The 23,298-nt window shown below is 45.9% G+C and overlaps 1 protein-coding gene across 1 annotated transcript in view; it reads right to left on the reverse strand.

Annotated features, from left to right (window-relative positions):
- LOC128893510 (uncharacterized) overlaps window positions 1-22,837 on the reverse strand; it is a 102,757-nt gene extending 79,920 nt beyond the window's left edge. The window contains exon 1 of the mRNA XM_054154518.1: window positions 22,538-22,837. Coding sequence (XP_054010493.1) covers window positions 22,538-22,604 — 67 coding nt within the window. The 5' untranslated portion in view covers window positions 22,605-22,837. The remainder of the gene's footprint in view (window positions 1-22,537) is intronic.
- Between the last annotated feature and the right edge of the window lie 461 nt (window positions 22,838-23,298).

Here is a 23,298-nt window from a genome sequence, read left to right on the forward strand (position 1 = left end):
GCATCGGAATCGCGTTAACAGCCACCAGGAAACGAATTCTTCCTACAAGTTCGCGCGGTTAATTTACCCGCTAAATTATTTATGCCACGACTGCGGCGATTTCCACGCTGAAATTGGCCTAGTTCCGAAACTGCAATGTCGCGGAATGCGGAAAGAGAAACAAACTCGTTTGCTTTACGAAGACTAACAAGGGACTCTGATGTAAAGCCTCCTGGTTATCGTGGCGCCTCCAGAAATGGAGAAGGGTTGAGTGATGGAGACATCAGGCGTTGATAGAGTAAAAGGAGATAGAGTGGAGCATGCTAGCGCAGAGTATACTCTATTTAAGCATTTCTGTCGTTCGTATAGCGACAAAGCATCATTCATTCCCGTTCGGAAATGGTGGTCGTCATTAAAATGGCGGCATTAACGAAGCGTTCAACCGTCGTTCGCGCCCGGATCCTGGCCACTTCCGGTTACAGCGAGAAACGCGGCAAACGAGCTCGAGTCTCGTGAAACGAAATACGAGCGACGCGGATTGAAGCGTGGGAGAAGGAAAAACCGTTGGACGGCGGACCGATGAAAATCAGCGCACCAAAAGCAGGAGTATGATTTTTCCGACCAGGCACGCCTAGACGGTCCGATTAATACGCGATACAGAACGCCCGCCGCGCGGGAACAATTTCTCTCTTGTTTTTCCTCTCCTTTTCTCTCTTTCCTCGTAGTTCATTCACGGACTAATGGAAATTTCGTATAGCCCGAAAAAATATTCGTTCGTTCCAGGCTGCGCCAGAAAGCTTGAAATAAAAAAAGAATAGAGAGAGAGAGAGAGAGAGAGAGAGAGAGAGAGAGAGAGAGAGAGAAAGAGGCACGAAACGATGTGTGTAACGGGTACCCTCGACGCCTGTCGGCCATCTGCATACGTGTATCGTACAGGTGGGGGGTTTTAAATTAACGCGTACATATACGGGTGACGAGATTCTTCGCGAGCGAAATAAAAGAATTAATTCTAAAGGTGAGATATCAAAAGAAATAAATCAACAAAATTTTCAAATGAAATTTTCAATGAAACAGTGAAAATAAGTAGTCTCTAACTTCCTCGTAGGAATTTTGAAAAATATTAGTCTAGCAATCAACGCGTTAACATTTCTAAGGGTGAAAAGCATCCACCGTCGTGCCCGTCCCTCGAGCATAAATCGCCTCGTTGCGCAATTAATAAATCCATCGCTCGAAAGGAGCAGAATCGCGGACGTTTCATTGCGACACCAGCTTCCTGACTTCCTTTATTTGCTATCCGAAAAGCATTCCATTACAGACGTCGACAACCGTATCCGAGTCGCCAAGATATCGAAGGTCCATGCTCGCAGGTGTATCCCGCGATCATTTTTCTTGCATAACTGTTTCGTAAGAAAGAAGAGTGGAAAGAAAATCGTCGCAGCAAAACGTGTATCGGTTCTACGTCTCATTTCGTTAATGCATTGGTTCTCCGATCTTGACAACTGTGGGAGTACGGTTCCTTTTTTATCTGGCCGAGTGGCCCGAAAGTTTCCCAAGTATCGGTGAAGATCGATCCTATGCGCTCGAAAATCTTCGGGCCGATTCGTCGCGAAGAAAAGTATTCGGGGTAAATATTCGAGACACGGGCAAAACAGATCATTAAATGGAGAACGAGACGTCTGCTAGTTATAAACTTTTATCGTCGAGAGTTCTCTTATTTATTCGCTTGCATCTCGGTTGATGGCGATGAATATCCCCGAGACTCTCTATCGCCCTCCTCATCCTATTTCCTTTTAGTTGCACATTTGCACGAGAAACTCATTTTGCCCCAACAGATTTTGAGGAAGCTTATTGCGCCATGAATGCACGCCGACGTTTTATTATCGAAACACGCATTTACGTTATCTCCTTCCACCCTTGAATCCCGTTGACATCCTTTCGCGCAGGAATGATTATCCTTATTCTTCTCGAAATAAATACTCGTTCCGTGTAATAAAAATGTTTTGACGTCTTGTCGTTCGAAAAGGGACGGAAAATCCTTTGTCACGTCGCAATCAGAGGTTTCGTTAGGAAGATACGAAGAGTCGAAATTCGAGTACGTGACTCTTGGTGCAAGCTATTTTGTATTGTAAACAGCTGATCGCGTGACTGCGCAAGCGTGCTCCAAAGCAGGGGTAACACTTTACCGTATGATCAAACTTTATGATAATACTCTATCGCAAGATTGAAAAGGACTTTTTTATTTAAATTTGTAAGAAGAATTGATTCCCCTGATACTCTGTATATTTTCTAATAAACTCGAAATAATATCTAAAATTCAAGTGCTTGATACTGCTAGGAAGAATTGATTCCTGTAATACTACGAATATTTCCTGATAAATTCAAAGGGACGCTATCAAAACTCTCAAATTTCATTGGGGAAACTGTAGCCCGTGGTTAATGAAAAATGCGAGTTCCAACGGACGTCATTATAAACCGCCAGCGAGGCGCGCTCTCAAAGCGGACGAATCCGCTGGCAAGGCATTAATTAAGCACTCTAATCACGAAGGGAGCCGAAAGGGAACCCCCTTGTTTCGGTGCCGATGAAAAGCAAATCCGCGCCGAATACTGAAGCGCCGTTTGCACAGAGAGACGAGCGAGGCGAGGCGAGGCGAGGCGAGGCTCCTCTCTCGCGGAAAATTTTTTTAAACCCACTTAATGCCGTGCAACAAACTTTTTTCCTCGGGAGGCTTCTCCTCTGCAGTCTTCGGCATTACCCCGGCAAAAGATTCGCAGCGTCGAGCGTGTATCGTCTGGCTCCGTATCGTCGAGCGTGTATCGTCCACGGAATTACTTTTCTAGTGACTCGGAACTTTCTGGGAGATAAAGTTTCCAACGGAAGCTCTCTCGACCTGTTTCCTCCCTCTACGCTACCCTTCCTCCTCCCCCGCATGACTACACCGTTTCCTTATCCCTCTTTTTTCACCATGGTTTTTCTCTTTTTGTATTCTCTGTTCCTTTTCGCGGCGCTGTTGCTTCGCCGCGTTCGCCGGTCCGTTTTCTATTCCGATGGTAACCCCGCGCCTCTGTCCCGTGAATTCTGCTTTCATCCGAGACTATCCTCGCTTTTTCCCTTCTTTGCTTTTCGTTTCTGTCTATTTTTCTCCCTGTTCTCTGTAAGCGAACGTTATGTCCACCACTCCACCCCCCCAGGGAAGAAGCGAGGGATATTTGTCGGACAGCTGACCGCGTGATCAAGGTAAGTGCGTAATGCGCTCCTTTGGAACCTCAACGTTGCACGTCTGACTTTTGTTCAAGTTAGAAACAATTTTGGTATCTCGATCTTACTAAAGTTTCACGAATGGAAATTCTAGTCGGGGTCTGATACAGAGAAAATAATTAATCTTCGATTTTTCGTTCAAGAGACTTTCGTAAGCTTTGAGCCTCAAACCCTTGAAGCATAAAACCTGTACGTTCGCCCGAATACGACCAATACCACAATTTTTGTATAGTTCAGTACCAGAACGTTGAATAGAAACGAACGAATCGGGACACCGTGAAGTCGCGTGCCACTAAACAATGAAAAACAACAGCGTAACGTCAACTATCGGGACGAAAGTATCCATTCTCCGGGTCATCCGGAAACTTCGCCCGAAGGAAGCTCGAGAGTGCTGGAAAATATTGCCAGAAACGAGCCACGACTCTCCCAGAAAAATGATACGAACGTTTGCGTCTCGACAAGTCAGCTCTCTTTTCTTTATTGTTACTCTAAACTTCCGCGTGCTCGCCCCTATTTTATTTCGAGGAATGCTGAAACTCTTTTTTCGCGCCGATTCAATTACCATCGATCCCTCTCGTAAGCAAAACATTTTTCCAGAACGGAGAAGAACATTTTTCGAAGCTACGTGTCCTCAGTTTTCTTCGAGCTCTTTCTATTCAAGCGGGAAAACTTGCTATTTTTTTCCAGCAATGCGTTCGCGCACGATATCGAGGCAGTGGGAGGTTCTTGAGCGGAAAATAGACACGAATAACCGGTTGCTTGTTCCCCCGTTCGCGTGGCGAATAAGGAACGACTACTGATCGACGGGAAAAACAGCTGCAAAGAACACTGCGCCGTTCCCACGAGCAATGATACACTTTTCTGCTACTTTACTTTTCAAGCAACTTCCAAACTATGGATATTTCATACGCGGCTCAGAAAACCGAACGATACGCGACGCGAATGCACGGTTCTGAGTTTAATGAAATTCGGTTGGAAACAATTAGTTTATAGAGTACCTATAATCTGGAATAATATCATTTCGAACATTTTCGTGATCACCAGAACCTAACGATCAAGACAAGGAATAGTTTCAGCTGGTCGAGGTTAAGCGGTAGAAAATAATCAAAGTAGGCCTTTTCCATATAGAACACGTTCCCAGGTTTCGTCGAGCGAGTCACGCGATCGACAGTACCTCCTCTAGGGTCGAATCGATATTTCGATCAGGCCAACTTCCATCCGTGCCAAGCTACAACAACCGGCTCACCATAATTCGGCGGAAACCGACCAACCCCTGCTCTACGGTGCTTTATTTTACGTGAAATGCTTATCTTTAAAATCTTGAAGCTTCGCCGTTAAGGTTTTAACATTCAAAGCTTCGATGTCCAAGGCTTTAAGCTCCATAGCTTTGAGGTCTAAGGCCCTTAAACTCCAAAGCTTTGAGGTCTAAGGCCTTAAAGTCTAAAGCTTTAAGCTCCACGGCTTTGAGTTTCAATGCTTCGAGGTCCGAAGCTTTAAGTCGCGAAACTTTAAAATTCAAATCTTTAAGATCCAGGCATCTCAAAGTTCAAAATGTCGCCATCCAGAGCATCCTAAGAAAGCTCCAATGAGATTCCTGTACTAGCAACTTTAGATACCTTGCTCTTAACCCCTTCAGGTTTCGTTTATTTCGCGTCAGCACTCTTTATTCTTCCAGACTAAAAGTATCCAGAACCCACACTCGAGGTGTCTACGAGTACGATCGAGCCTCGAACAGGAATTTACCCGCGGACTATCGTCGGTGGCAGCTACGTGACACACATTCGCGGCCGCGTAAGCCTCGCGAAGAGGATTGACGCGGTGACGTTGCAAGAACCGGCATAAATCGCGACACAATTCACCGTTTACGCTCACCCTACGGGCTTTCGACTCTAATTATCGCGTGCTATCGAAAGCTTTTACAACGAGCCCACCTCGATAAAAGCGAGGTCCTGGCAATATACCGTTATTGAATTTGCAATTACGCTCCACGCCCGACCACTTTTCATTCTACGTTCTCTGCCCCTTAATACCGTTAATGGAGCATCCCTTTCTGCGCTATACTTAGCCCTATTAAGTTCCATGATATGTAACGAATGATTTTCCGGGAGCACGAGGTGGAAGCGCGATTTTACCTCGTCTAATCGCTACCTTTCAACCATTCGGTGCTTCTTTACGTTTCAAAAGTAGCAACGTCGATTCAATGGTGTGATTCTTGCGATAAATTCAAGGCATTTTTCGCTTTTTATTTACAGCCCGCTCGGTCCTTCCTTTGAAAGCCTCGTTTCAGGAAACAGATCATCGATATCGAATTACAACATTATCCTCGTTACTTTCAGCTGATTTTCATCGAGCTCCATCGTCTTAGCGGCTAATTGACCGCCTTGTTTCGTAAAGTCGAACGACAAAACAGCAGGCTCGATCTCGTTCATGGTGGGAGAGGACTCGTTATCCGTGATCCCGATTCCCAGTGGAACGAGGATCGATCCGACAGGTCGCTTCAACTTTGTTTTCCACGGTATGGAAAGGGAGGAAGGGGACATCATCCTCCATTTCGTTCCAAATACAATCTTGGGGGAAATAACAATCACGATCGAGGGCGTGACGAGAGCGCAATATTCTATGACGAATTGTAAATGGGAACGAGTATCGATCTCGTTGTCGCGTACACCAGGGGAACCAGCAGATTGGAACGGGGCGAGAAGGACGTTGCTTCGAGACATCGGGGGACTCCAAAGGTTCTTATGGTCCTTAACGAGCTCTCTTACCGTGGCAGCGACTTTTTCAAGCCAATCTTTCTCTTCGTGGTTCGTTACTTCGATTGACGTTCCGTCAATTAGAGATACATGAAACACAAGTCACTACACCAAGGATTTAGTGTATTTTCTTCGCTTACGAGTTCCGAGAACTCGAAGCCTCGGGCTTTAATCCAAAGAGAGTACTAGAAAAAGAAAATTTTACAGAGTATTCGATCGAAAGAACACGTTGAAGATTTAATGATCTATCGACACTGAGAGACACAAGGAGATTCCGTGTTGTTTTTGAATCGATATCGATTACTGGCTGGAAAAAATCGAGAACCGCTGGACGAAAGGTATCGCGGAAGTTGCACGCGAGCTAGCAGCCACCCACGACCACTGGTTGAATGTTGTTCTCGCGGGGGAATGTTTGCTCGCTCGAATGCGGTCGGGAAAGACTGGAAATCGCAAGAAGAAGGAACGAGGAAAATCAAAGACGCAAAACATGATCTTTATCCTCGTCCACTGCCAAGCTCCGTAACATTCCATTAAGAAACTAGACGAATTTCGCTAAAGAAAATTTCAACATTCTAGAAATTTTCACGAGTTTCAACGCTAGAGTCAACGCGTTGAAAAGACAGCTACGCGAACAAACGAAGCTCGGCCGCGGTAAAATCCCGAATTGCCAAAGCACCAAACAATTTCTCGCGTCGCGAGGCACGCCACGTGAGCGGAAGGGACCGAATAAGAAGAGGGACGGATTCGAGGGGAATTCCTCGGCCGCCAAGAGGGAAATTTCCTCGAGCTTGCTCGGAGTCGTCGGCGTCGAAAAGCGTTGGGAATCGCGAGACCGCCAATCGTTTTCTTCGCGGCCAACTCCGGGGAAATGATTCATTCCTCGAGGAGCAGAAACGGCTCGCCGAGTTTGCGGTGAAATTTATGGAGCTGCGTTATGCTCGTGGTCGCAGTCGGTTCCGCGAAGGAACGACATTCGCGGCCTCGTAAATTCGGCCACGCGAGTTTCGAGAACGTGGCTGGAACGAAAAGCAGAGATTGCACCGTGGAAACGTTTAGCCATGCAGCTCCGAGCATTTTTTACGCGTCGTTATCCTCGTGGTTTGCATGTCGAACGACAAGAGGAAGGAATTTTTGAGTTACTGGGATTTAAGGACGCGAGGGTATGGCGTCGAACCACCAAAAAGTCATAAATCTAACTGCGTTTAAATATTTGTCAGGGTATGTATGAAAATGTGATCGCAGATCTAACAATAAGCGTCGGGATGAGAAGTTGGATAGCCTGATTAATTATGGTGTAATCTCCTAGATTATACTACGGACGGGAAGACTGAATAGAGTAGAACGCGCCGTAATTAATCATACATTAATCCTATTGTTTCTGCGAATGAAATTGCGATCGATTAGTAGAAAATAGATCCTACTCTCGGAACAATCACGGACGATAGATTTATGGATATATAGGTGGACGCGAACTATGCTAAATCGTCCGACTTTCACCGAAATCCTTCTTTCGCATTCTTTAAACCAGCGAACCCCGATATCCCCCGACAGAAGCAATTTGTTAGCAACAGTCGCGTCAACGGTTGCGAAACAAATTATTCGCGTTGCAATTATAAACTGACCGGTAGCGCAGACGAGGTGGGAGGGTTGGGTGGGTGGGTTTAACAGTAATTACACGCTTCCACAGTAACGGGTATTCCCAGAAGAAAAACCGAGCGTCGGAAAATACGCGTTTAACAGGTAGCGTCTGGATCCGCGGAACTTTTCCATCCCACTTTCGCGATCGCGCGGCTAAAAACCGTCTCCGGTTTTCGTTAGCGCGCCGGAAACATAAAACTCGTTGGTTTTTCTCGGGGTGGCAGGCCGCTCGAGGGGAAAAATAAGAAAAATCAGCAACGAAAACTGGCCAGAAAGTTTCTGCAGAGGCGAAAGGGAGCAGGGTTTACGACAGACGGAGAGCAACGTTGCGTATTCGTAAAATTTTGAGTAGCAATATCCTCGGGCACGGTACGAATCGAAAGCAGCTAGCGTGGAACGTGTTGAAAGAAACGCGGAACGAGAAAGTTGACGGGTCGAGCGGAGAGTCGTTGGGGATTTCGTGGCTTTACCACCCCTTAGCGAGGGGTTGGCGACGGCGCGGCGTTCTTCTGACCGTTCAACCACCGTGCTCGGCATAGCCTTCCGCCCCGTTGCTAACGCCTCTCCAATCCCCCGGGAATTCCTTCTTATCGTCGTCTCGTGATCATTACGTTCGATTACTACCGCCGGTTAAACGCTTGGAAAATCCCGCGGTTGATCCACCGTGTTCTTGCCGATACCGCTACACTCTTGCTTCTGGCTGCGCTCGATTTTCGAGATAGACTCCTGGTGGTGTTGTGTGAGTATCGTAAAGTCTCGATTTAGGGGTGTCTGAACGCGAAGCGAAGACACAGTCACTTCTTACGTTTAGAGATCTATACCTACTGCAACTAGCTCAAAGCACGCCCCGGGCGAATGGACTACCAAGTAAACAAACTAACACACCCCTTTAACAGCGCTACCCTTTCAACACTGCTCGAATAATTAATGCTGCAATGTACAACTCGCTGCAATTAATATCGATTCCTCGAATGCTTTTTCCACGTATCAGCGATACCAGCGATCAATGTTTCCGTAGAATGAAAGTAACCCGAGTAATAATTTATTTAGTACGAACAATGGAATATGGACGAAACGTGTTCCACTTTACAATTAATAATCATTGCATCATCGCATTACGGCGCTCAAATATTGATGTAACGTTGCACCGGGACGCAATAACGTTCTGGAATTAATATAAACGAACATATTCCTCTCTTCGCGTTGTCATTAATGTTCGATCGAGAGCGTCATCGATCAACGCTAAAAATTGTACAAAAGGACGACACGGTAACGGAAATGCGGTCGATTCGACAGAAATACAGTGGAACCTCGATTATAGCAACCTCAATTAATGCACAGCAGGTTTGTTCGGTGCACGTGGAGGGAGGATAATCGCTAAGCAACAAGTAAGGTTAGAGTCGCTACGCCTGGACCATAAGCAGCGGGGATACGCTAAGTGGGGCTGCTATTCATTGCATTGGTTACCTCGATTATTCCACGAATTCCTGGCTCCGATTTTCCGTAATAATTCAAGTTGTACTGTAGCGCCTTTGGAAAACGGTTTCAAGCATGGCATGCTCCCCCATGCTATTCAGTCATTAGGAATTATTAGGCGCTCTTACGACATCCTGTATAGGCCACAGTTGCTACTATACGCAAAGCTGAATTTAAAGGTAAGCTAGATAAGCTATGGCTCAGGCGGTTGGGCACTTTGGGATTCAGTGTCTCCATGTTTTTCTTGTAAAGTGGAGAAAATATAAAGCGATTTAAATGTAAGTGTGTTCCCTTGGTTCTGAAAGTATCGATTGCACGCAGGCTGAGAAGAAGATTGCCAAGGAAAACTTGCTCTCGATATTACTTTTTTGTTTTTACAAGTCGAGAGTAATTGAAACTAATCTAAATGTACATAAATATACTCCCCTGTTTCCTAAACCTACCAAAGAGATGAAATATCCGAAAAGTCCGATTCAATGACCACTTGCCTCCCTTCTTTCGCGAATAGAATTAACAAGGAACAGCAAAAGAAATTGGAAAGTGATGAAAACGCGACGATGAAGAAGCTAAGGGGATAGCGCCTGGCTGATAAATTTCCAACGACGTTCCAGCCGGGGTGGCAAGCCAACAGACGTCTATTTATGCAAAGGACAGTTCGCCAAGTCTTCCTCTCTCCTTCGCGGGGCTGCTTTCACCCTGATTTATCGACCTGTCGCGCTTCATGGTCCCGCGAGCTCGACCGCGAGTTACAAGGAGTCGACACGCTACGCGAACTTTTAACAAAGACCTCGTTGAAACGTGTCCCATCGACAGCCACCGTGATGTTCTCGATACCTGGGGCTCGTTCATGCGATTCCGTTGCGTCGATGGAAAAACTTTTAGTTCGAATCGCCAGCGAAAGCCAAGCTCGCGGGTCAAACTACGTCGAAAGCAGAGAATACGAGTCTCGCGAGCGCACTCGATTCGTCAGAGTCGAGGAAATTTTATTCTCGCAAGAGAGAAAAATCATGTTGGAAAGCTAAAAGACAACTCCCCATGCGTAACCGAAACTAGCTTAACGAATCCCAAGGAAATTCTTCGAGGACTCCACTAGGCTACTAATGATACCAATAAAAATGATAATAACGACTCCATGGAATCACTCGCCTCATCCTCGATATCGGTCGCGCTTCTCGCGTCTAGCAATCTCGTATACGATCGATCCTCGAACAGTCACGGATTCGGTAGACGCCGAGTCCCCCAGGAATTTTTATTACGCAATCCACATGTTCCTGGCTCCTGATTTCCATCTCAAAAAGCAAATTCAATTAGCCGGCCGATTCCCGTGCGCGCAACCCGTTTCACGATTTTTCATGGATTCTTTTTATTTCTTAAAAAAAAAGAGAGAGAGAGAGAGTGAGAGAGAGGGGCCAATCTCCGATTTCATTCGACGGGAAGTTAATTCCCCGTCTCGTTGAACAAGATCGAATTTCCAACAAAGTCCCCTTTAAGCGCCTTCTCCGATTCACCCGTATATCGATCCTCCATCCCTTCATCCTCTCCTCTCCTTTCTCTCTCTCACTTTCCCTCGTCACGTCGAACGTTAATTGTTACCAGCGTGGCTCCTCATCGGGTGGGTAATCTTTTTACGAACGGTCCGATGCACTCCCTCGGCAAGAATGTCTCTCGAGAGGTTCGGCTAAGCGGCCGCTGTCTGCCAGCCTTGGCTCTGCCTTCAAAGGACCCTGGTCCATTAGCTTTTAACGCTGATGCAAGCTACCCCCTGTAATCCGGACCGACCAGGACCTCTACCGACCAGGGAGTCGTTCGAGTAGCCGGGATAGACGCATTCTCGGATCCTAGCTTACGAGAATCGCGTTTGCGGTTACTCGCTGCCCTTCTGTGCATAGATCCAGGAATTTCACGAAACCGACGACGCTTCGCGCTTACGGACCCTTAGCCGTCGCTACGAGAACCGTGACACGGAATTTACGATCACTCTGGATCTACACAGTAAACTGCCAGTTGCCGTTGCGCTTGTCTCAAATTTTTATGCCTTCATCTAGCCCCGCGAATACGATAGAAGAGAGCTAGGTAACAGGGTGCATTAGGTAAACATGGTTTAGCTATAAAACGAGCAGCCGTCGCTGCTTACGGCGTTTCACGTACAGTGACGGCTGCTCGTCGTTCGTTTCTGCCTGTCATTCATAAGCAAACGATCAAAAGCAGACGAATCAGAGCTACGCGTCAATCAACGAAGAGCCTCCACTGGGCCTGTGACGCCATGAGCAGTGACGGCTGCTCCACCTATGTCCATTAATCGTCAATGCACCGCATTGCATGCACAATTTCCTTAGAATTGCTTCTCCAACAAGACTTTGTTTCGCAATAACTTTATCTTGGCGCAAAGACGAGATCAAAAATGATTGTATCCCGCGGTCTTTGGGAAGCTTCGACTGTTTCGAGCGTCCGTCCTTCGTTCTATGAAAGCTCTCGCGAAATACCTCGACGAATATTGCAAAGGAGGAAACACGAATTTCACGGGAGTAACGGGGACGTGTCTCTATCCACGTCGACGAGTCTGAGGGATGAAAAAGATCCGAGGGAAGAACTCTGATAAGAGGGAGGACGTCGAAGGCCGACATGATTGGAACGAGTTTCCTCCTAAGATAAATCACCGCGGCTCGTGGAGCTCGCTCTCTGTCCTTTCCCTTCGATCTTGTCGGAGCCATCCGACGCGAACGCGAGAGGGAACAGGATGACGAGAACGCGAAAGGGACGCAACGCCGAGAACGGTGTGAAACTGAAAGGATCGCGCGGTAATTCGCAAAAGAAGAAAGGAAAAGGAGAAAAGAAATCGCTTCTGGGACGATGGAGTCTCAGACTCTGGGCGAAGAAAGGGAGAAAAATGTTTGGAAAAAAGGAACGGCACCGTGTCTCCTCGTCGGTGAAAGCGCACGCGAACACACGACGGACGTTATTTCAAACTGCGAGCCAGGATTGAAAGTGCAATTAGTTAAATTCGAAAGCTGCGAAGGAACCCTTGAAATAGAAGACGGTAAAAGCAAGTTTCCGATGGAAACTACGAAGCGATGGCTGTTTGATACTAGGCGACCCCTTTTTACTGAAACTTATTTTTCTCGAATTTAAACTAATATAAATATATGTCGAAAATTTGGGCCGACACGTTGCACCATGGTACAGACGATAGAACGTACGGGGTCCCAGAGCTCGGTTCGCTCAAAATAAAATGAGGTTGGGACGCCAAGAGTTAACGGCTCGAAAGTAAGTTCTTTCGTCGGTCTGAGTTTATCGCGCTCTCCTCGTTTCGCGTCAACAGTCGCGCGGGAACAAAAGGCGATTGAATTTTATCAGAGATAAACCGATGTTTTCCTCGCTGTGCGAAATCCCCTCCGTTCGACTTCACGATCGGCGGATCCGCTAACGCGAAAATCGCCGACTTTATTCTCGCGACTCGACGTGCCCCCAAAATAGTGGTTTTGTTTACGCACGATAGTTTTATCCTACCAAAAAGGCACGCTGGCTGAATTTATTCCACGCGCATCCCAACGGGATGTATTTGCATACACTTTTAGAGGTACTTGATCCTTACCCATCAACATTTTTTAGCGTACGCAGCGTACAGTCGACGAATCGTTGCGGTTACTTTCAAAGTATCACAGCGGAACTACAGCAGTACCGTAACTGCGATATACATCATCCTGCGTTACAAACTATAGAGGGAATCATCAGTCTGGGAACGTCAAAGGTCAGCTGGCAGTTTCGTGTGATACAAGTCGAGGATTGGTCGGCCCATAGCGGTTCCCATGGACACCTAGGCGAGGAAATCGGGTCACGACAGTGTGTCGCGAAGAGAACGGTCGTTTGGCCTGCTTTGGTAAGGAGCCACGGTATTTATCGATCCTTCGACCTCCCTGACGCCGAGCGTGTCGACGTCGCATGGTCCTTGGAACCGTTCGTCTCTGTCTCGCTTTTCTACGCGTCATTTGTTTCGCTCCTCGCCTCGCCCAGGCTTGCTCCTCTTCTCTCGCGAACCCTTGAATTTGACATTTGGCCAAGGCAGCCCGGAACAAACACCGCCTCAGGCGATTGTTTCGAGGTCATTTCTTCCTGGACTCCAAGCACTCCGCGTTTCGTAAAAATTGCACGAAACTGACGCCGCCGAGCGACGCCATCGTTACGGGTTTCCCCGTTCACCGTTAATCTTGCTTTTCGACCGAGGAGACGGCGAATGGATATCGTCGGCAACCGTTTGTCTTCGACGAGCTAACCGTTTTCTGTAATTCCACGCTGAAAGGCACGAATACCACTTCCACGTTAACAAAGGGCGAAGACTCGAACGCCAACCTAAGATTCTTGTACGTCTTCTTGGCTGATCGATGGCCACGCGTTCGCGGAAGTCGAGCCGGGAACTTTGTTAACGATTTATTTATCGTCGAAAATCTGAGCGTGGACAGTAGTAATTCAGGAGTTCGGCAAGCCGCCCAAAGTCCTCGTTCACGTCTTTGAGCCAACGAAAATGTTGTTCCGCCATATTACCCCGCCATAATTCCAAGCTAACTCGCAATTTAGTTGCGTCGTATCGCAACAAAGGTGAGAAACTTCCCCGTCGCGCAACTTGTAATCGTACCAGTGCACAGTGGCGAGAACGCGGGATAAACGAAGCGACACAGGGACGTATCGTCTTGTAATATCCTGAACTTGTGTACGAGCTAAAGCGATCGAAGAGCATCTGCGAACTAACTTCCGGAACAGTGACTCCCTTCGAACGAGACGCTTCGAAGGCCTTTGGCGTGCTGAAAGGGACCTTTATAGGCACCTATAAAGTAGAATGTTCGGAAAAATTGGAATTAAATTGGAATTGCAGAGAGGCAACGACTGAACTCGCGAACCGTGCACTCGACTCGCGAGATGCACTCGTTCGGGTAATGTTCTAAACTTGTCCCTTTTGTTCCTTCGCAGACGTAATTTAGAAGGGAAGCTCGAGAGCATCGCGACGACGACGACTTAGAGATCTTATTGTACTTTGTGCGATTCAGTGAGTCAGGTCCCTAAGGAGACGACGAGACAGTGTGACTTTCTCGGGGTGAATTCTTTCAGCAAAATATAATCGAAAAGTCCTGTATCGTTTTGCAGTCTGACGCCTAGTTAGGAAAATGGAAGCTATTCAAGTTCGATGGCGTAACTGCTGGCGCGCATCATTTTATATCGCAGTCAGCTGACCGCGCTGTGACACATGCGCACACCACCTCAAGCGTGCATAAACTTCGAATGCTTGTATCTCGATAACGAAGTCCTCGATTGAGAAATGAAACAGGACTTTACGATTCGTACCGACGTAAAGTTGATACCGTAAGGCTTGCTAATCAGTTACTGTAACACAATGTTACACGTTTCTAGAAAAAGATTACTTTCGCGAAAACGTAACATACGGTATTCGAAGGAATGAAGTTGGAGGTAACGAGTGGACGATCGTTCTGAGAGAATGTCAGAGAGCGGTGCATCGATACGCTAAATTCGCGAGACGCAGTCGTTCGAGTAACGTTGTAAACGTGTCGCTTTCGTTCCCGTTCGAAGCATCCCCGTCCCGGCAGATGTAATTTCGAAGGAAGCCCGCGAGCATCGCTACGACGACATTCTGGCGTCTGGGTTGGGAACGAGCCGAGACAGCGACGAGGATTACCGGTTTCCTTGTGTACGGAAAGTGACACGCGAAGGATAATACGAAACGTCTCCAGGCTGCGACACGATGACACGTTTCCGTCGCTTGGTATTCCATCGACGGAATTCTCGTGGGAAGAAATTTTGGAGATCGAAGACGTACGCGAACGTTTCCAGTATCCACTCGTCGTTCGTTCCTTTCGCGGCGCGACTCTCCCGACAGGCGTTGGGTCTTTATTTAAACCGAGATTCCTCGAGAAATCTGGTGGAAACTGGGAGGAAACTTTGAACAATTCTCCTGGATGTTAAAGGGGAAAAAATAGCCTCGAATTACTCAGATAATAATACTCTATAGTAGATATGGAAATTCCCTAAAAACATAATTTTTTTCGATTCCGATCTTCCAATTCTGAATCCATCTGCTGACCTGATCTAGATTTCACAGTTTTCGAGAGAACCGCGAATGAATTCTCTACGGTGACTTGTTATGTTTTTCTCCCGTACTGGAAAATTCCTTCACCTCCTGCCCTATATTTTTCCCTTATCACGGAGGTATTCGCCCACACGGTCCCGCAAGAATTTCCGGCTTATCTCGTTTCGATCAAAAGTTCCACGATTTTCATACGAGAAACACGATTCGCGTCCAGCGCGCGACGCAGAGGCAAGAAAACAGAGGAACGTAAGAAGGTGTATCGAGTTTTCCAACCGATTTTGCCGTTGGTATCGTTCCTGGAGAATATACCGGGCGCCCAGGAATCTCGAAATGGATATTGCAGCTCGCCTGCAGCCTCGGATGCTCCGCGAATAAAGGTAGGGGAAAGGTAACGAACCGAAACGCGAATTATTTTTGTTCGAGCAATCCGAACGGATATCACGAGATGAAAATTGTTTCCCTTTCCGTATCTAGACATTCAGAAACGTAAGAGAACCTTAACCGAAATTCAGGATAAGCGACGCGTTCGAATATCAAACAATAGAACAAATTGGATGGTCTGAAATAAAAAAAAAAAAAAAAAAATTATCGCACAGGTTCGAAAAATAGTAGCTCGGCGAGTGGGGGTGGAGAATGGGGAAAAATTGGAAATTCTAATTTTGACGCGCCAGTCTGCAAAAATACAGTTTCGAATTCGTATGGAAAACTTGGCTATTTTACGCGCGTGAGCAAAAGATGTGTCCAAGTTAAAAAGAAAAATGGCTGCGACAAAACGCCGGGACAATTATTCGGCGAGTTACGTCGTACACGCTGTAAGAAAATATAGTTTCAAGACAGAACGCGACCTTTCTTTCCTAAAATCATAACTGGCGTAATTCTCAACGTTCCGCGACCTTCCCAAGAGCTCAAAATATTCCCTAAAGGCGACACTTTGATGCCGGGGAAAAAAAAAAATAGAAGAAAAATTTACCTTTGACCTTCCGCGCTCCAACCCCTTGACGAACCGAGTCCCTCACAAAAGTATTTACCCTCGAATCAACTTGGCGAGGAATTAATTGCGAGAACGGTAATCCAGGCCAGTGAAACAAGCCGGAAGAACAGATTAATCGATCTCTCCCCTTCTTTTTTCTTTTTTTTTTTTTGAACTTATCAAGAGGACCCCCGAGAGGATGGAAGCTCCGTCCGCGCCTTCGACTCGCTACTTTGCAAATCTAATTTCATTTCCGGGTTTAGTTCTTCAGGACGGTGCCTGGTATCCCGTGGAATAGCGGAGACGCTCGGGGGATTTCCATTCGAGACAGAAACACTCCTTGGCTAAGAGATTAAAGCCAGGCTCCGCTGGGATACCTTTTCTCCCAAAGACGGTTCGATCTCGCGAAAGGCTGCGGCCCAATTACGTCGAACGCGAATTTCAGCCGCCCCTTCTTTCCTCGGTCCACGGTGAACAAGATGGAACGGACGCTACACCGAACCATCCGTGTCGAAATTCGTTTCAGAGTAGACCACCGCAGCCACAAAACTAACGGGGATGTTTTATTTCGCTCTTCTGGATAAGGCGATGCTCGAGATCTTTTCTAATCGCGAGTATTTCGAATAAGACTCTTCAAGAAGCGGTGTATTAAAGGTTTCCGAAAAGTAGGCTTTGAGATTCTGGTTTTGATTCTTATTTTAAACAGATAAATTGGATACGATTTGTTAGGACCTGTTAAACAGAATTTTAAAGCTTCGAATTCTAAAGCATTGAATGTAAGCTCGTTTAGTAATGGATTTCACTTTGTTTGAAATTCAACTCCAAAGTCAAACAGTCAAGTGAAACTAATGGATAAAATGAAACAAGAACTAAAACAAGAGGTCACTGACACCTACTATCAAACGGGAGCGTGAAACGTTCCAGTGTTCAATAATTCCTTCGAATAGCTCATTAGGTATGAATTCAAATTACTAATGATCCTCTTTGTTATTAACGATTTCTTTCAAGCTGCAATGGCAGTGAAAACGCAACCGAAATATTAATGCGTTATTAAGCGTTATCAAAATTACGTTTGCCCGTTCAATTCGACCATACGAAACGGTCCAATTACGTTTGATTACACACCTATAGCGAAATTAATCTGGAATCTCAAAGCACAGAATATTTGGGAAACGAGCGTTGTCAGTGAGACTGACAGATATTCGATTCGTTTCGCGTAACGTTCCAGTAAAGCTGGCCTTATCGTTCTTGGAATTGCTTGGTAGAAGCATCGACGTTGTTTCAAATAATAGTGCCAAGTGTCAATAGAATATCCCAGGTTTCGAAACAACGTTTCACGATTTGAAACAATGTTTCGAGACTTTGACACAACGTTTCAAGTCTCGAAACGTCTTGAATTTAAAACCAACGTCTCAGATTTCAAAATAACGCCTCAAGTTTCGAAACCAACGTCTCTAATTCAACGGATCCTTTCTAAATTTCCAAAAAAGCTTCGGCTTGGAGGACCCAAGCCTCCGGACGAGCGACAGTAATAAGACCGTCGCTGAAAACTCGTAAGAAGTACCGTGGAAGCAACGCGCGATGGTTAAGCGCGAGAAGGAATCGCGCAGGTGCACTTAACGAAAATTTGTACCTGGCACGTAGGTGGAATCGCGAGACGTGTAGCGCGATAAATTCGCATCAACCGTACGGAGAAATGAGAGTGAATCAAGAGAACTCGTTCAGTTATTCCTGGCGGGCCACGTCGATAAATTTACCCTGTTCGGACGTTTAATCCTCGGAGCCCGATATTTCACGTGGAAACGGATTCCGAGCTATCAGCCTCCAATTTTCTTGAAACTTTCCCAACGACGATCCTGCAGTTTAAAATTCTTTCCGCCAGACGTCGATACGTAACGCGTTTGTCAAAGACTGATTCGTCCCGGACCTCGACAAATCGCCCCGCTGTTCCACTAACACGTATACACTCGACGAATTCAAGCTGGAATTGAACGGTTCACTTCGACCCGTGTCCTACTTTACTTATTTTAACCCGTCTTAGTATCTGTTATTATTAGTCTCGATCAATCATGTACCATCGTATTATGTAACATTAGAAAGATCATTTATTACAAAACTTCGCGTAATACGCAAGCCAGGAAATGTTCGACTCTCCTCCCTTCGTTCTCATACTACTATAATACGAACGAAACTGTATTTGAGCAATTCTTTTGTTACGCTAAAAGAACGAAAAATATATGCGTCTATCCGATATCGTTCTTCTCGAATCCTATTCGAAGACAAAGAACGTTTCTGTCGTATTTTGAAAGCCTCTGAAAACTTTCGAGCAGAAAAGGGGGAAAGTGACGGAAATGGGGACGAAAAATATACAATAATGCTTCTTTCAATATGCCGCGTCAACAAATATTTGCCCAATCGCGGAGTGAAACCCCCCCAGCCTCGTCGCGGGATCGGAATCGATTCCGCCGATGGAAGACCGCTGGCGAGGATCGATTTATTTGGGAGCGTAGGCGCGAACAGGACACTGTGACGCATTTTTGCTCGTCGGAGCCAATTAACTGCCGTTACCGATAGCGAAATCGAAGAGTAATCTAGTAATCCAATTAAAAGCCACGGGCCCGCATACGCTCAACTTCATCGTCCAATTACACCATCTAGGATAGCGCGGCCCCTATTACCTGGCCTGTGCACATTAGTGCTTTACGGTTAAACGAGGCCGCGAAAATCGTGAAACAGAATCATGTACAGGTGAAATTTTCTAACTAATCCAGATTTAATCTTGATATCGATTATTTTAATTCAATGAAAATACGGATCGTTGGATACTACGTCACTTTTAAACCAAACCCAACTTAACCCGCAAGTCATCAGCCTTTCATCCCTGAAAATTAATGCTACAACCGATAGAGCTGATCCAACAAGTAAGTTTCACGTGTTCCGCGGAAAATTGAACGTTTATCCGAGAAGGAATGGGAAGCAATATGCGCTGCGTCTGAAAGCAGTTTAATACGAGTCATAATTAATACCGGAAGCGATCTCCACAGAAGCCGTGAGCGAATTTCATCGAAGCTACAAGTTTCCACGACATCCAGCAGAGCCCGAGTCACTCCAAGATTACTCGGCCGAGATGGTGATTTATATCGGTTCCCAAAGTAATTAAATTGTAAGTAAACAACGCGGTACTACTATGCGTGATTATAACACCGAGTCGACGTGCCTCGGCGGGGACGATTCGCTTTCATTCAAGCAGCAAAAGTGAGTGGCGAGATGGGAATTCGTACTTGGAATGAAACGAGCCTAACCGTTGTGAATTAGCAGAAATACTCGATTAAAAAGAAGGGAGCAATTTCAAGAGATGGAGTCTTGTGGATAGGGAAGCTATGATTTAATTAACAGGTTGCCTGCTACCAGGCGGTATGCAGCAACGGTTGCCTGTTACTAGGCGCAGGGGCCTCTGTTACGAAGCAAAATAAATATCTTCGTACGATCGAGCCAATAAAATAAAATGCTTCGTTTCAACGAAATTGAAATATTCTATTCGCTCAAATTTCGCGTCACATTTAAAATGTTATCTCGTATCAACGACAACTATTACGTGAAATTTTGTCTTTCAATTTTTCTCGGCGATGAAATAGCGAGACTTACGCGTCTCTTCTCGCGTGGAATGCGCGAGATCGATAATTAACAGTCGCGAGGATTCCACATTGGCTCGTTGAGCCCGTCTCTCGTTCCAGAAAGCGAGAGCATTGTTTCTCCGGGTTCGCAACTCTACTCCAGTTAACGAGGGTCTCGTCTCGATCGGCCAATTAGGAAACTCCGCTGCATACCGGAAGATCGGAAAACTTCCCGACGATATTTATTATAATTTCGGTAAATTAGCGTGTCGAAAGTTCCCAAGTCTCTTTAAAGGGGTCTGGTATCTGGGAACGAAAGTTGCGGATACTCGACAATTTTCTTTTGAGGGATACAACGACTGGATCGAAATGCAAATTGGTGAAAACGAAGCACAAGTTCATACAGCTTAACGAGATATTGTTTGTTTCCTCGAATAACGTTTCAGTTATTTTTATTAATTTGGAACATCGCGGAAATCTTATTCGACACCGAAAGAATTAGTTCCGGAGAAAGGATCTCGTTATAGGCGAGAAAAAAAACGTGTAACTAGTTCGTCAAACATTCTTAACTCCCACGACAGGGTGAGAAACACAACTCGCGAGCATTCGAGTTCAGGCATCAACTCGAATGTTGATTTCATTTGCACAAATAGACCGAACCTAATTACAAACTGTCTTGTAAACATAAGGATTTCAGGCGCCGTCGACTAATCAGAGAGGGATGGAGCAGAACTTGTGGCGTGCCATTAGTATTCGCAAACTCGATGATGCCTGCTATACCTGCTGGAACTTTCCACTATTTACCGATACATTCGCCTGAGCGTGCCGAAATCCAGAACAGAACTATGTACTATTGATTCTGTGACAGATCCAAGACTGAACAGAGTGTTTAACGAGTTCATTGTATTAACAACAAGATTTTTCTATTGGTCTCTCTGGTTATCCAGAGAGCATGTAAAGACAGTTGCCACTTATCAGGCGCACCTGCGCCTAATAGCAAGCAACCGTTGTTGCATAGCGCCTAGTAGCAGGCAACCGTTGCTACACACCGCCTAGTAGCAGGCAACCGTTGCTACACATCGCCTAGGAGGTTGCGTTCTATCTACCTATAAAAATTCCTAAGTTATATCATTACGTTAAAGAAACAAGAGACAGAGCAAGCTGTTGAGTCAAGGTTGAAGGGTTTCCCAGCGATGTGTCAACCGCGGGACCACCTCGATAATTATCTGGAACGGGTAAGGGTTGAACAGCGTCGGTTCGTTAAATTCAACGGGTCGAGAGCGCAGGGATAGGCTGATGCGCGTACACACGGTCCCTGCGGGGGTGTGCAGCGAACTTTGGAGGTAAGCTGGCTGGCTGACTGCTCGCCTCTTTGTCGAGCGAATTACATCCCGTGCAGGCCTCTGTGTTTACGCGGAGGGCACGAGTCGACAATGAAAGAAACCGAGCGGAAAGGGGAGTACATGCATTACGAGTTAACGGGTCGAACTCTAGAGCCTGTTTTCGAGAAGCTCACGCGCGACAACTACAGGCCTGCTCAAAAACCCATTATGAGATACTTGGGAATGGCAACAAATAAACAACGTTTCCGCAGAACTTTAGACGGAAGCATCGAGCACGAGTCTAAAAGCTAGAGCATCTGGGAACCAAGGTGACTCTCTTGATATTTTTTTTTTTTTTTTTTTTTGTTTGATTTTTTTTTTTTTTATATATATATATATGGAAGATTTGTAAAAAGCAATCCTGTAGTATTTATTTTTAAATAGAGTACACCTTAATTAGAGTAGTTTTAAATAGAGTACCACTTTTTATAAGAAACAAGGTAATACCAACTCGAATATTAATTAATTACCGAGGCTAGATTTTTGAGGTTAAGTTGCAAATAAATTTCCTCTCGTGTTCAATAATACCACTAATGATCGTTCTATTCGATCGTGTTTCGAACTCGTTTCGTAAATTAATTAACCATTAACGACTCTGTCTTTGTTATGTTTAGCGCCATTTTTGCACTAACCGGTAGAGAGCGGAACGAGAGCCGTGCTTCTCCGAGAGAAGTTCTCCCTCGAGACTCGGTCATACTTTCGTATTCCATTCAGTCAGCGAATAAACATGCGACTACGCGAGTCAAGCGCAGTCACTATTATGAATAATCCAGTAACTATTATGACGTGCACATCTCTGCGAAATTACACGGAAAATGCCGTGTGTTAAAACAATAATAATAAACCCCTTTGTAACATATGAATTCAAGCTTCGAATAAAATACGATTCGCTGACGAGCAATTTTTATAACCATTATACACGTTGTTGTCGTGTATAGTCACTGTGTATTCTTGCCAACATGCACATTGGAGGACTATAGTATAGATTTAGCGTCATACGAATTTGACGAACTGACTCAAAGCGTAACCTAGATCAAGAAAATGTTTGGACGCGACGAAAAAACTTCCCTCAAAATAATTTTGACACTTTACTTCCCTTGATCGAAGTAGTGGAATATTTTGAAAGCTTCGATGTAACTGTCGTGTATGGTTACTTACACTTTACCGACCAGTAGCTAATCAATCAACTTTTTGACACGGCAAACACTACTTCCTTATATATTGTTGAAATTTTATGCTTTCATCATTAATCTGAAAACGGTTCCGACGACAATCGTGAACCCAACTCCTTACCTTGTGTTAAGCATTCAACGAATCTCGACGCATGATAACCTGAACCGTCACGAATTACAAATCACGGATTGTGACAACTCACCAGAGGCGACAGCAACGGCGATCAGCAAGCAGGCGATCGAAATGGAGAAGCCACCGCGTCGATCCATGCTTCCTGTCGTGACGAGGTAGCCCGAAGCTCGATCACTTCATGTCACCTTCGCGGGAGAACCGTTCGAAAACAAGCGACGATATCCACGGACACGTGAGCAGATCGCGAGAAAGACCGAATAAACTAACGAGGTTACGCGCAAACCACACGAGGTGACGGTTGAGCGCGTACTGGCAGGTCTCCGTGGTTCGCGTGCTCCCACCACCACGCTACCCGCGCCTCGACCAATCACGGCTCCGCGCCCCATGCTACCCTCTCGCTTCGACTGGCGCGGTTTTCTCATATTGAAACCGACGCTGGCCTAGTACCACTCGTCGGCCGCCAGTGGCGCTTCCGTGGAATAGGAAATTTCAAATTAGAAAATAATGAGCCGCAATTATTACCAGCACGCTTTGTGCGCGGTTCGCGATTGTTCACCGATATTGAATTAGGGAAACTTCGCGCCGTTATTTCACTGTGGAGCGTCGCATAACTTCCCTGTTGAAAACGCGTGTTCCACGATATAAAAGCGTCGTTTAACCTTATTTTAGGAAAACGACGAGATCGTTCGACGTGGTTCGAGCTATTGTTTTTCTGCGAGAGGTATCGAAAAGAGGAACACGGCACCGACGATACGATAACACGACGAAAGTGAAGGATAATGGCACGGAAATTCCGTTTCGACGAAGCACTTTGCACGCAAACTTCGGCCA

This window comes from Hylaeus anthracinus, unplaced genomic scaffold (assembly GCF_026225885.1).
Source record: "Hylaeus anthracinus isolate JK02 unplaced genomic scaffold, UHH_iyHylAnth1.0_haploid 3, whole genome shotgun sequence".
Classification (NCBI taxonomy): domain Eukaryota; kingdom Metazoa; phylum Arthropoda; class Insecta; order Hymenoptera; family Colletidae; genus Hylaeus; species Hylaeus anthracinus.